Here is a 12890-nt window from a genome sequence, read left to right on the forward strand (position 1 = left end):
ATGTTTTCCACGAATGGTGCTAAGTATAGCTCTGCTTCAAGAATACTAAATTCTTAAAAACAGACTTCATTAGGAAGATAATTTAGGCATGAGGAATTTGTTAATTAAAATACAACCACAAAAACTTTACACAGGCATACTTGCAGTGCATGCAGTCTGTTTGTAATGCTGCACTCCAACAAATTTTAAAATGCTCAGATTTCCATAAAACCTAAGTAGAAAGTGATGGTTTGCCTTAAGAGACTCACATGAGAATTTTTCAAAAGGATGCATTCACTTGCTTTTAAAAAATCTTAAATAGGATTCAACTCAAAATGTTATTTATATATAATTGAGCACATATTAATAGAAAGCACCAACTATGCTCACTCCAAAATGAGAACTTGAAAATATATACTGCTGTTTTATAAACCAATTTTGCCTTGTTTTGCTCTGTATGATTCATCTAACAACAATCACTAGTCCCAATAGAAAGTACAATTTTATGAAACTTCCCTGAAATGATTTTATAGAAATCAAGACCATACATTTATTAAGTATAACATAAAGAAATGATGAAGATGACTGCAGATGTAACAAGAATACAAAAAGCAAGTTACTGTCATGGTTTAGCTCTAAAAGGGCCCCAAAGCCTCCCATGTGTGGAAGGTGATTCAATTACGGGGTGCTGTACCTGGCTATCAGGAGGGAGGGCCTAGTTAGTGGTGTGTGTGAGACCTGGAAGAGCGCACCTCCTTCACCGCCCCTCCCTCCTCTCTCTGCCTCCTGGCCACCACAAAGTGAGCAGCTCTCCTCCATGGCAGACCCTCCCACCACGCCATTTCCACATTGCAGCCTGCCAACCATGGACTGAGATTTACGAACCTGTGGGCCAAAGCAAACCTCTACTCCTTCAAGTTGTAGGTATTGCGTACTTGTCCCAGCAAAAAGAGAGTGACAAGATGGCTATCTTCCAGGAATTCAGTTGGCTAGGCTACAATAACAGCTATTTTGTAAATAGACATGCTTTTATCTTTTGCCTACTTTTAGGGTTGACCCATGGCAAAAAAAATCACTATTCTATCAATTTAAGTTTCTTTTTTTTTGGTTTTTCTCCGGTACTGGGAACCGAACTCACGACCTTGCGCTTGCCAGGCAGGCGCTTTTGCTGCTGAGCTAAATCCCCAGCCCCTTCATTTTAAGTTTCTATCAATTTCAGTTTGAGTATTTCATTGTAACTCATATATAAAGTGGTTGAGACAGGGACAGTAGCAAAGTCAAATACTCACCAATGTTTTGGTGTAACCTGGCTCAGACTGATAACTTCATCAAGGATCTCATTTTTAGCTTTTTCAAACAGTTCATTCTGGGCAATATAGATAGAAAGAAGTAAAATTTTCATAAGAAAACAGTAGTAAATTTGCTCTGTCATGATTTTAAGAGATAACCAAAAGGAAATCTCTGACAGGTGGATCAGCTAGGCATAGGTCTGAACATGCAGAATGTACAAAAATGATCTTAGAATCTCTCTTTCAGGAATATCATTACCCAGATAAAGTCAGAGACACTGACGCAAATGTCCACCTTGCTCAACTCTGAACGCTATTTTCTGCATAGTATTTGTTCATGTAAGATTCCCACAAACTGTTATGTGACAGTACCAGCACACACTCACTGTAGTCTACGTAAACAGTAAATTAATGCTGGGTTTTGTAACTACTGGCACTTTAAAATCAAGGAACAACAATATTTAAATTAAGAGTACACTTCGGCAAAGTATTTTTTTTGGTACCGGGAATTGAACTCATGACCTCAGGCTTGCCAGGTAAGTGCTTATGCCACCGAACTATATCCCCGGCCCCACTTCTGCAAAGTCAACGCTGAGAAGGCAATGCAATAAATAAAAAAGTAGATCATGTAAATACATTAATTCTATGATCTTTAAAGAATATTCCTTACCTTCTCAGAAAATATTTTAAATACTACTTCTGACAGCTTATGCTTCCTACTTGCCTTACAATATTCCTTAATAAACAATTTAAATTACTATACAAGATATAAATGTTCCTGAGTACTTCTGGTCAATGCCAAAGCAATTTCAGGTTAACATATTTCTGTCATCAACATCAATTTTATTAGCATTCAGTAATTAAGACATATACAAAATATATGAGGTATTCAAATATTACCTACCCGGTCAAGTTCTCGTAGGCGAGGATAGTTATTCTTCCACTCAGTTTCAAGGTTAAAACGCGTTGCTAAAGAAGCAAAAAAAAGTTCAAGTTTAATGGTTTTTTCTTTCCAGATATGGTGGTTAATGGCTATCTTGCCTATCTTCTGTATTAACTAGATTTCTGAGGGTGCTCCTATAGCTTCTTAGTACTCTGGGCTCTCAAAACCTCAGAATTTCATCATTGCAACAGCTAGTCTTGATTCTAGTTTCTCCAGTTTCATTTCACAAATCCACAGCCCCAGCAGCTAAGCACGAGGAACGGACTGTGGAGACGTAAGATACTGCTGAGATTCACATCTCCCTGCTGTATGACTCTGGCTGTGTAAGTTACTTTGCACCTGTTTTCTCTACTGTCAAACAGGAATAAAAATAAGACTAGGTGCTACGTGGGACAAGCAAGCAAGCTTTCCACATGGAACCGGAAAGAGGGTGCATTCTCATCAGATGACATCACAGAAGCAAAGCCTGGTGAGGGCAGTGTGGGGAGCAGTCGGGGGCAGTGTGGCGCTTCCTAGGGTACTTCCCAGGTGCTCTGCTTCCCAGGAGCTCCTTCTATCCTTCCTAAAAAAGGAGCCCATGTTCTCTGTAGTTTGCTAATCTTCCCTGCACACAGCACTGTAATGTGCTCTTGAATGCTGCAATGTGCTCCTAGCAATGTTCCCTCTGAAAGAGAAAATCTTGTTCTTGTCTAATGGAAGGGTTTCATTTTTCCATTTTCTACAGATTGCCTAATAGTAAATCAAATACTAAACAACTTCTAAAGAGAATGAAAAATCGGATGGATACTAAAGATTTCCAGCTAATGAAATGTCTAAATTTGTTTGCTTATTTTAAACTTCAACTTACCCTTGAAACTGTCAGCCTGTTGTTCAACTGACTCTCGCACCATTTTCCAAAAGCAGTCTGACACAGCGAGGCTTAAGTTTCTTGTCGTCACCTGGTGTGCCTTCAGCATACTGGTTCTACGTTTTTAAAAAGTTAAAATATATTAAAGTCATAAAGGGACAATAACATTACCACCAAGTGTGAGTGCCCTTGTGATAATGGGAACAGTTACTTACATCTTTTGTACCAACACCCTGAAGTGAAACGCTCCAGGATGAAGAGAATGTTCCATGTCTGAGCTGTCTAATAAGGTAACTACCAGCCACATGGGTTACTGAGCCCGTGAAATGTGTGACTGCTATGACTGAGGAAATGAATTTAGAATTGTATTGAATATTAACTATTTTAAAGTTTCATTACCACACAGGACTCGTCACTACAGTTCCACAGGCTTGTCAGTGTGTCTTCTGAATATATAATTTCCCAGACTACGTTTGCAAGAACTATTTTGATTTACTATACTGATCTACAGGTAAATACACTTCTCTATTTCCAGAGATGTTCTACATAAAACATTTTAGTGTAATTCAGTTGCTCTTTGGCTCCTCCTTTTTGCTTTTTGGTTAATACCTTATTTTCTGTCAATTTCTATCAATATTGATTTAGGGATATTTCCTTTGACACCCTCTATTTTAACCTTCCCTAATACTGTAAGAAATGTATAGACATATTCTAAAAATAAAGTGTTAATTTTTAAAAAAATCACTTGTTAAATAAGTGCATGCTATGTCCCCATGTTCACGTGTCCGGGCAGTTTATCTTGCTCATATGCTGCACATGCAGGAGGTGTGATAAATTGATTCTAATCCTGCTGAAAAGCAGCTGAGACCTGCTTATCAGATACAGACCACTATTCAATGTTAAACTAACAGTTACAAAACATGAGCTTTTAAGTGAACACAGTTCAATTTAAGTTACTGTCTCATTGTAAAATCTTTAAAATCTTTAAATATTTTAACAGGATACCTACTTTAGGAGTTTTGAATTCTGAAAAAATTCCTCCTCATATTCTCTTATTGCTTCAATGCTTTCAGAGCTATTTCCTACAGAAAGACAACAACAAAATTTTCACCAAGAAAATATATTTTCTCAAAGTAAAAATGAAAAACAAAAAATCCCCTCTAAAACTAAACTATAATAACCCAGTTTTGCATACCTTTTCCTGTTACAACAGCAAAATAACCTAGAGCCTTCATTGGAAATAGCTTTCCTTCAATTATTTGTTGAATCTATTTTAGAAAGTGGGAAAAATAAATGTGAGATATATGCTTACGTAAATTTTAAAAGAATATTATTACTCAAAAAGTAAAAAACCCAAGGTCACTATACATATATATATTTATCAAAATATATAAACCTATGCAACAGCATTGACGTACACTTCAGCTGCTATTTGAGGAAAGATAAATACATGTAATTTTACTACACTGAAAATGTCTCATTAAGGTATGTGTACCAAAATGAAAACCTGGTGCGATGGGTAGTGTTTTGGAGTCAGAGTCTATAGTCCGAACACTTGCTCTGCCACTCATTAGCTACAGGGCCTGAAGTAAGTGACGTAACATTTTCAGAAAGGTTGCTGAGATTATGAGATACTCAGCACAGTGCCAGCCACGGAGAAACACTCAGTAAATGTCAGCTTTTATTATTATAGCCCCATAATTTCTTCAAATATCTAATTCTAATCAAGTTGGACTGACTGTTGTTATTCTGTCTGCCCCCATTTCCCATTCTAATACTTGGATCCACTGATTCTCAATTTTTTTATGGTCAAAATTCTTTTCCGGAGTATGCAAAAAACCAGACTCTATACCCTGAAAAGTGCAGAGATGTACATTCAGCTACACATGATGTAAAAGTTTCTACCCTGAGACACACTGAGATCAATCCTGGAGTAAGAATCCCTCCTTTAAGACGAGTTACCATCCACATGAATGCTGAACCTTTGAGATTAAAAAGCCTGTGTTTCAAATGAAGTTCAAAGAGCAGAAAGAACAGAGAAGAGGAGAAAGCAATGAAAGGAATAGGGAGAAAGGGAGCCCACTTTGCCCTCCTTTACTTCAGGACCACTCCCCCATCGCAGGCCTCACCCTTAAAAGCAAGGCAAGCAGAAGCCATGGAGAACAGGAAGGAAAGAGCTAACACAGCAGCAGGCCTGAGGCCCCTTAAAAAGCCCCGCCTGCCTCTGCCTGGTATCTGGAAACTTAACTGGAAACAACTGCCTTCACTGACATAAAACTTTCCCTAAACAGTGGCTCATTGTGCAAGCAATGTGTCTCATGCTGAACATCGCTTTTCTTTTGGGAGTCTGGAATTTTCATACAATAAATATGATGCTGACCTAAGCAGCTTCTGATAAAAGCCTTAGGTGCTGAGTCTCGATGTGCACTTATTTTACATACATTAACTATGTTATATATGGCCTAAGACAATTCCTCTTCATTAGGTAAGTGTGACCCAGGCAAGCCAGATATGTCCAACTCACAGGAAATCAATGAATCTAGGTTGCCCTGTCTGGGAGATCTCTGACACAGGCATAGTCCCAGAAAGTGTAAGTGGGAAAGAGAGACCTTCTACACAGTAGCAGGAGGGATGGGTACCTAATGTCCCAAGTTGTTCTATGGGAGATAACGATACGACAATACTAAGAGATGATAGCCATTATATATACAACACTTGTGCCAAGCATCATTTCAATCAATTTACAATATTTACCTAGCTCACTATACCTTTACAACCTATGAGAGAGTACCACTAATATCTGCTTCTACCAGATGGGGAAGTCTAAAGTACTGCAAAGTTAAACAAACTATCCAAGATGACATAGCTAGCAAATGGTAGGGTCAGGAGCTGAAACTAAGCAACCTGGCTATATATTCTATCCCTTAACCATCACCTTAAGCCTTTACAATTAAGTAGAGAGCACATTTTAAGTCAAGACCTGCACCCTAATAAGACTTACATGCAATACTACCTTGCAATAAGACTCTTTCCTTGTTAAAGAAGGAGGAAGAAGGAAAGTTGCTAGAGATTTCAGGGATGTAATTATAAAACTACAGATAGAGGACACTGAATACTATGTAAAGAATTCACAGAATTTCAGTAATAACAATGACCTTAGATCTAATCTAGTCAACCAGACTAATGAATTGTACTCTGGGACTAAATTCAGGAAAATGACTAGGCTGCCCAAGAACATGGAGCAAGTTGGTGGAAGAACATGGATAAGAATGTTTGGGCCTACCTCCCAGTGCAATGCCTTTTGTGCTACCATAACAACCTGTTACACAGTCTTGCTTAGAGAATGAAACCATCATGCTAGCACTATTTTATATATACCAACTGAAGGAAGAAAGAAGGAAGCAAAACAAATGGAGTCAATAACTTTAGGTCAGTATATACACTTAGTATTATTCTTTTTACGTAATTCCTGTCACAGCTGGAGCTTGCACAAAGAATCTGTTCTCATAATAAGAACCTGGCCTTACCCTGCTTGGGCTAGCTACATTTTTTTCTGCCAAGTCAACTTTGGTCAAAACAAATATGGTCCTTCTTCCATGAGGATCCATTTGACTGACCAAGTCCGTAACAATACTGCGTTCAGCATCCACAGAGCCATCTGAAAAAAAATTGAAAGATGAAACTGTAATAATTTAAAAACTTAGTAAAACCTATACCTATGTCTACATCATAGCAATAAACATTTTATTAATCTATTCACTTGTTTATGAAAGGAAATTCCAGCCAATAAAAATTTCTTTGATGCCTAAGGGGAAAATTATTAAAATATCCCCTATTTCAATTCTATTTATTGTACTAATAAAATGAACAAGGAAAAATGGTAAAAAGCACTGGTCTTGTATGTCTACGTAACAAGCATTATTTAAACAAAGCTGGGGAAGCATATCAGGATATCCAAAATCTTTTATGTAATTTACCTTGAATACAGAGTATGATGGCATTAGGGTTCTGCATGTAAGCTTTGCTGATACTGAAAATAGTTTCTTTAGTGTCGGGAGCCATGCCTGATGTCACAGTCTTGAAGAAAAAGGTTTTAAATGTCATTATAAGTGTTTTCCGCGATAGAAATAAAATAAAATTCACGTTTTGTATATACTTACATTAATCACACCTGGTAAATCAACTAGCACCATTCTCTGGAGTCCAGGGCCTTTTACATTCAATGATATCGTCTATTCAGGAAGAAAAAAATAATACCAGGTTTTGGGGAGTTCATTAAAAAATTTTGGTGATATACATTCTGAAAATTCCTTATCTCTCCATTAAGGTATGGCACTCAGAAAAAATTTGTATTTTTGATTCTAAAATCATTGTTCTAGAAAATTATGCATAAAATGATACACTATTTGGAACATTTTTAAAAAACTGTGTGTCTTAGAATGGCTGTAATCTAAACACTGATACCAATCTCACCATTTATTTGAAACTATAAACACTGCATTCCTGTAGCAAAATGTTGAAATGACTTGCAACTCTTACCTCAGGGCTAACAGTACAACCTTCTTTCACATTTTTCCTCATTCGGAGTTCTATTTCATGTCTTAATGCTGCAAGCTGTTAATGGAAAGCAACAAAAGCATATGAAAATCTTAGTTTGCAAACATTTCATTTCATTGTCTTATAAACTCACAGGGATGATAATGTTACACATACAAACCCTGGATAAATTCCACTTACGTCCTCCTCTTTGGTAAGGTCAAACTCCCGGGAACTGTCTTTAAATAAGGCCACGTGGTGAGGACCTTCACTCAGAGTCACCTGAAATTAAAAAACAACTAACATGTAACAACACATTTACAATCAACATTAATTTCTACAGCACTACCAAGGTCTGGATCTGGCCACTGCCTTGCACAGGTCTGACAGACCCTCACAATACACTTCAGCAGCATCTACTACAGCTGTCAGCATGGTAGTTCTAGAATCTCATCCACCCATCACACATGCTGTGATTTCCCAACAAGACTGCTGGCTATTTTATATCTTTTAGATCAAAAGTTCTACAGTCTTGTATTTCCCTAGTCAATGTTATATACAGTCCCACTCGTAAAAGCATTACTCTAAAACTTGAAAAATGGAAGACAATTTTGCACCTAACATCAAGAGCATATCTACCAGGGGACAATTGGTTCAGCATCTATAAATACTGACACTACCTGTCCAGTACTGCAGATGGAGAAACATTGTTGACTGTCTCTAGAACTCACACATTACCAGAACAAATACACAAAGACCCAAAAACAGTGCAGCAAAACCTTGGGCACTGCAGCAGAGAACAGCACGGTAATAAGGAGCTAAAGCAGACTTCCCCCAACGAGTGGCATTTGGGCAAGAATATTTAACATATATCCACAGCAGGTTCACGAGTGCTCCTCAACTTTCCATTCCTTAATTTTTCAACTGTAACTTTTTAAGCTTCTCTATAAGTGTACTATTTTACTTTAAAAATACAATTCCTTCCACTGAGATTAGCTAAACTGGCTAGCAACCGTGGCAGCCTGGACTAAGAGGCCAGAATCTCCAAGGATCTGGGAATTTCCCTGCAGTAATTATCCATCAGGGCACTTGGTGGTCTTTGGCACAGGGGAGAGGTCCAAGGGAAAGCTTAAAAGTTCCCTGGGTTGAATAACCTAAAACCAGGATTCAGGTTAATCCAGCTGCTCTGACTATAGGAGCAAAATCCCGGAGAAAAATGAACTGCAGATGTTAACCTCCAAAGCTAAGCTCTACATCCGTGCATCACTTTCCTTTAGTTCCTTTAATGTGAATGTTAAGAAACCAAGAAAAAAGCAGCTGAGGAGGTGGAAATTCCTGGTCCATATTTTGCCAATTTCAGTGCTCTGGAGAGACAAAAATATGGTGATGAGGGTCAGCTGAAGAGGCTAAGCCCTGGGAATCACAAGCAGACTACTGGCCAGAGACCAGGAATGAAGGAACCAGGGTCATACCGCATGCGAATAATGCTAGACTGCCCAACACTTTCTGCTGCACTTACAAACAGACTTCACTTCTTGAAGATTTTCACATCAGCTTCATTGTCTTATTTTCTACTGCTATTCTGGCCATAATTCTTGGTGATTTCACTTTTCCAATTCTTTAATTCCTGTATAACGAACCCCATCAACTGAATATGATAGAAAAGAACCCCTAAAAAACACAAAGCCCAAGGACACAGACTCACTTTAAATTTATGTCCACACAGATTACTGGAGACTTCAATCCAACTCGGCAACCCTAGTATCACCTGACTTCATCAACGCACTACTAGAGTCATCACAATCTCTAGAGAAAAACCACACTTTTTCCTCCTGCCTCAACCCTCAATCCTCTTTCCTTTCTCTGTACTTAGCAGCCTGTAATTTGGCTCCTTTCACAGAAGCAGTCAGAAAACTACACACTCCACATCCTTGGCTTCACTGGTAACCTGAACAGCTGCTTCTCAATCTCCATCCTCCTCCCCACACAGCAGCATTTGACCTCACTGATCATTTCCTCCTCAGTGTTTTCTCCACCTGACTCCTAGCACCCTGTGCGGCTCTGGATCTCCACCTACGGCACTGGCTGGTCCTTCACACACTCCTTTGGTGTATCTTCTCCTCCAACCCCACAATGTTGGGAAACTGCAGGATGCAATTCTGGTTCTATGTCTGCTCTATCTTACTTACTGCTTTGAAGATCTTACCCTGTAAGGTCATGGCTCTAAATACTATTGTTAGTAGAGGTATGTCTGCAGCCCAGATCACTTTCCAGCCTTTAATTTGTTCAGGCTCAAAGCTTCTTTGATTACAAGCATACACTCTCTTTGTCCCTATCAAATGTGGCAGGAAATCCTTGTAATCCTACTCCCAAGGGGATCCAGAATGTATTTCTTACTGCCTTTACTACTTCCCTTTTCCAAGTATCATCTGGTTGACACAATAGCCTCCCACCTGGTCTGTGATTCCACTTTGCCTACGTCTATCTTCAACACAACAGTCAGAGCCATTTAACAGAAGATGTTATTCTGCTCAAAACGCTACTCTTACTTTACTAAAAATAAAAGCCACAGTCCGAACAATGGCCTGCAAGGTACTAAAATCTGCTTCTCCCTGCCTTCCAGGATCCTTCTGCAACCATCACTTACAACTTTTCATTCTGGTCTAGTGACACTGGCTTCTACACTACCCCTTGAACATGGCAGCCCTCCTCTGCCTGAAGGCTGCGTACTAGCCGTTCGCTTTGCTTGGCACACGACTGCACTCGGAAGCAACAGAACCAGTTCCTTCGCTCACTGCAAATCTTGGTGTAAATATCATCTTCTCACTGCAACTACCGGTACCGGCAAGCACCCTGGCACTCCTTTCCATTTGCCTGGCTCCAATTTTTTTCTTTACAAGGTGAATAATATTGCTCATCTTCTATAAAATATATAGTTATTTACTGTTTGTCGTCTGTCTTCCTCCTCTGGAGCATGTTCTCTGTTACAGCAAGACCTTTTTGTGTGTGTGTGTGTGTTTGCCACATTGCCTAGAATAATGCTGGCAGATATAAAGAGCTCAGTAAGTTATGGAAGACTACAGCCATTTACTTTCTCCAGGGACCTTGGAAGACCAGCTAGTGCTTCTCGGTACAGACTGCGCACACAGCGAGTTCCAGCCTCCCTCATTGCACTGCTCTTACAGTGGTGCCTTAGCTCACATTACTTCCTCCCTTTACTGAGTCACTGAAATTGGCATGTAACTGTTGAAAATTGTCCCTTAACTCACAATATTTCAGTGGTTATTGCTTTATTTCATTGCTCTGTTTTAAAGAATAAAACTAGAAAATTACCTCCATTCTCTGGCCCCACTTCCTATACTCTCATTCTCTTCCTCTGCCTCAGAACACAATCTGAGGCCTCCCCATGGCTCAGTATGGCCTGACCACCGCTCTCCCCTCACTCACTCCTGCCACAGGCACGGCCTGCTGTGCCTCCTACAGATTCTACCCCGAGGATGGTTCCAGACACTGTACGAGAAGTCTTTCTTCGGCTAAAAGTCTTTGTTTCCACAGAGCGAGTAGTCTCCCAGAGGGGCATTCCTCCATGGCCATCCTTCACTCCAGCGGCCTTTACTCACCTTCACCGGAGAGCGCGTCATCATCTCCCCAGAGCCTCTTGGGAATATTCGTGCCTGGGCAATCATTTCCAACACACTCGTTTTCCCGGCACTCTGATCTCCAACCACAACGACCTTACCACGCAACAAATAATAGTTATTCGTTATTTTTCTGACACCCAGTTAAATTTAAATAGATTTGGAATGCTGCTCTGTGGTTTTTAGTATCTTAAAATGTTTACATATAAAATTGATTTCTGAAAAATCCATGAAAAAATGGCTCAAATGGTAGGCACACTGACAATACAAGGAGCAAACATTAATTGAAACCATTATTTATGGTCAAACTTTTATTTTTAAAAAGTGTGCTAATTAAAATCACTATTTCTGGGGCTGGGGATTTAGCTCAGCGGCAAAGCGCCTGCCTGGCAAGCGCAAGGTCGTGAGTTCGGTTCCCGGTACCAGAGAAAAACCAAAAATAAAATAAAATAAAATAAAATCACTATTTCTAAGATCAGATTACTAACTTTCCACAAATCTTTTCCATAGCTACTTTATTCTTTACAAACACATTTTCCATTCTAGTAGGATAAATTTCACTCATATCCTTAATTTAATTCATTATTCAGCTATTTTAATATTATAACTATAATAAATTTATAATACCACATATCTGACAGCCTTCCCTTATAACACATAAATGTAAGGAATACATGGCTACAGGACATTTATATTTACTTATATTTATATGGGCCAAAACAAAGAGTCAAATAACACTCCATGCTGAAGACATCACCCAGAACACACAAATGAAATTATATAGGCAAAAAATATACCTGTCTGTATCTGTCTGTTTACGTATGTGCGTGTGTATAATTAATGTGTGTGTGTGTGTATATATATGTTACTTTTGATAAGTTAGTGTGATTTTTTTTTTCTATGATCAAGTTCACTGTCTGCTGCTTTTTCACTTACCCGTGGTAGATGATCTTGTGTATTATAACTTGCATCATAATCAGACAGAACATCAAGAACTTCAGAATACATATCAATCAAAGATTTCTGTAAGTTTTAAAAAACAATATTAAGATTAAAAACTACAAGAGGAAAAAGTTGATACATTCAAATTGTTTTTTCATAATCATTATATTGCTTTCTCCAAATACTGTATATAGATACATCTCCATAGTAAAAACTGACAGAGAACAAAGTAAAGTTCCATTTCTTCTTCAGTTTATTTTGAAGTAAAATGATTAAATGAAGTGCCTGAATGTAGGATTTCCTAACCTTCTAACTAAATGGGAGCGGAGCGGAGTTATTAACCCTGACAAGTGAATTTTACATTTCAACAGAGGAAAGCATAAGCACGAAAAAGGCCAAATAAGCGATCAGGTGACCAAGTGACAAGGAATTACCTTTGCCAAGTGTGGGCTGTGTGTGTGACAAGGAGAGAGGGCAGAGAACATGTGCAAGTGAGTCCCTCAGCTAGAGAACGCAAAAAGGGCAACCGGAAAAACCCTGCTGAAGCAGCAGGAGTGATGAAACGGCCTCTGCTGGCTGGGCAGGCTACCACAGGCCAGCACCAGGGACGGACAGCCTGGACCGGTTCTTTCTGTGGACCAGGGCTGAGCACAGTGCCTTGCATATAACAAGTGTCAAGTAAGATATCCGCTGGACAAATAAACAAACAGGCCTGG

At 39.0% G+C, this 12890-nt stretch overlaps 1 protein-coding gene across 4 annotated transcripts in view; it reads right to left on the reverse strand.

Annotated features, from left to right (window-relative positions):
• The window catches only part of Opa1 (optic atrophy 1 (autosomal dominant)), a 79593-nt gene that overhangs the window by 38531 nt on the left and 28172 nt on the right, over positions 1-12890 (reverse strand). For all 4 annotated transcript variants that reach the window (XM_005383200.2, XM_005383205.2, XM_005383201.2 and 1 more), the window contains 12 exons: positions 12169-12255; positions 11215-11328; positions 7796-7876; positions 7598-7672; positions 7219-7290; positions 7036-7135; positions 6586-6716; positions 4254-4326; positions 4068-4140; positions 3059-3174; positions 2173-2237; positions 1269-1345 (listed from right to left, as the gene is read on the reverse strand). In XM_005383200.2, coding sequence (XP_005383257.1) covers positions 1269-1345; positions 2173-2237; positions 3059-3174; positions 4068-4140; positions 4254-4326; positions 6586-6716; positions 7036-7135; positions 7219-7290; positions 7598-7672; positions 7796-7876; positions 11215-11328; positions 12169-12255 — 1064 coding nt within the window. The remainder of the gene's footprint in view (positions 1-1268; positions 1346-2172; positions 2238-3058; positions 3175-4067; positions 4141-4253; positions 4327-6585; positions 6717-7035; positions 7136-7218; positions 7291-7597; positions 7673-7795; positions 7877-11214; positions 11329-12168; positions 12256-12890) is intronic.

The sequence above is a fragment of the Chinchilla lanigera genome, unplaced genomic scaffold (genome assembly GCF_000276665.1).
Source record: "Chinchilla lanigera isolate Chin_1 unplaced genomic scaffold, ChiLan1.0 scaffold00019, whole genome shotgun sequence".
NCBI lineage: Eukaryota > Metazoa > Chordata > Mammalia > Rodentia > Chinchillidae > Chinchilla > Chinchilla lanigera.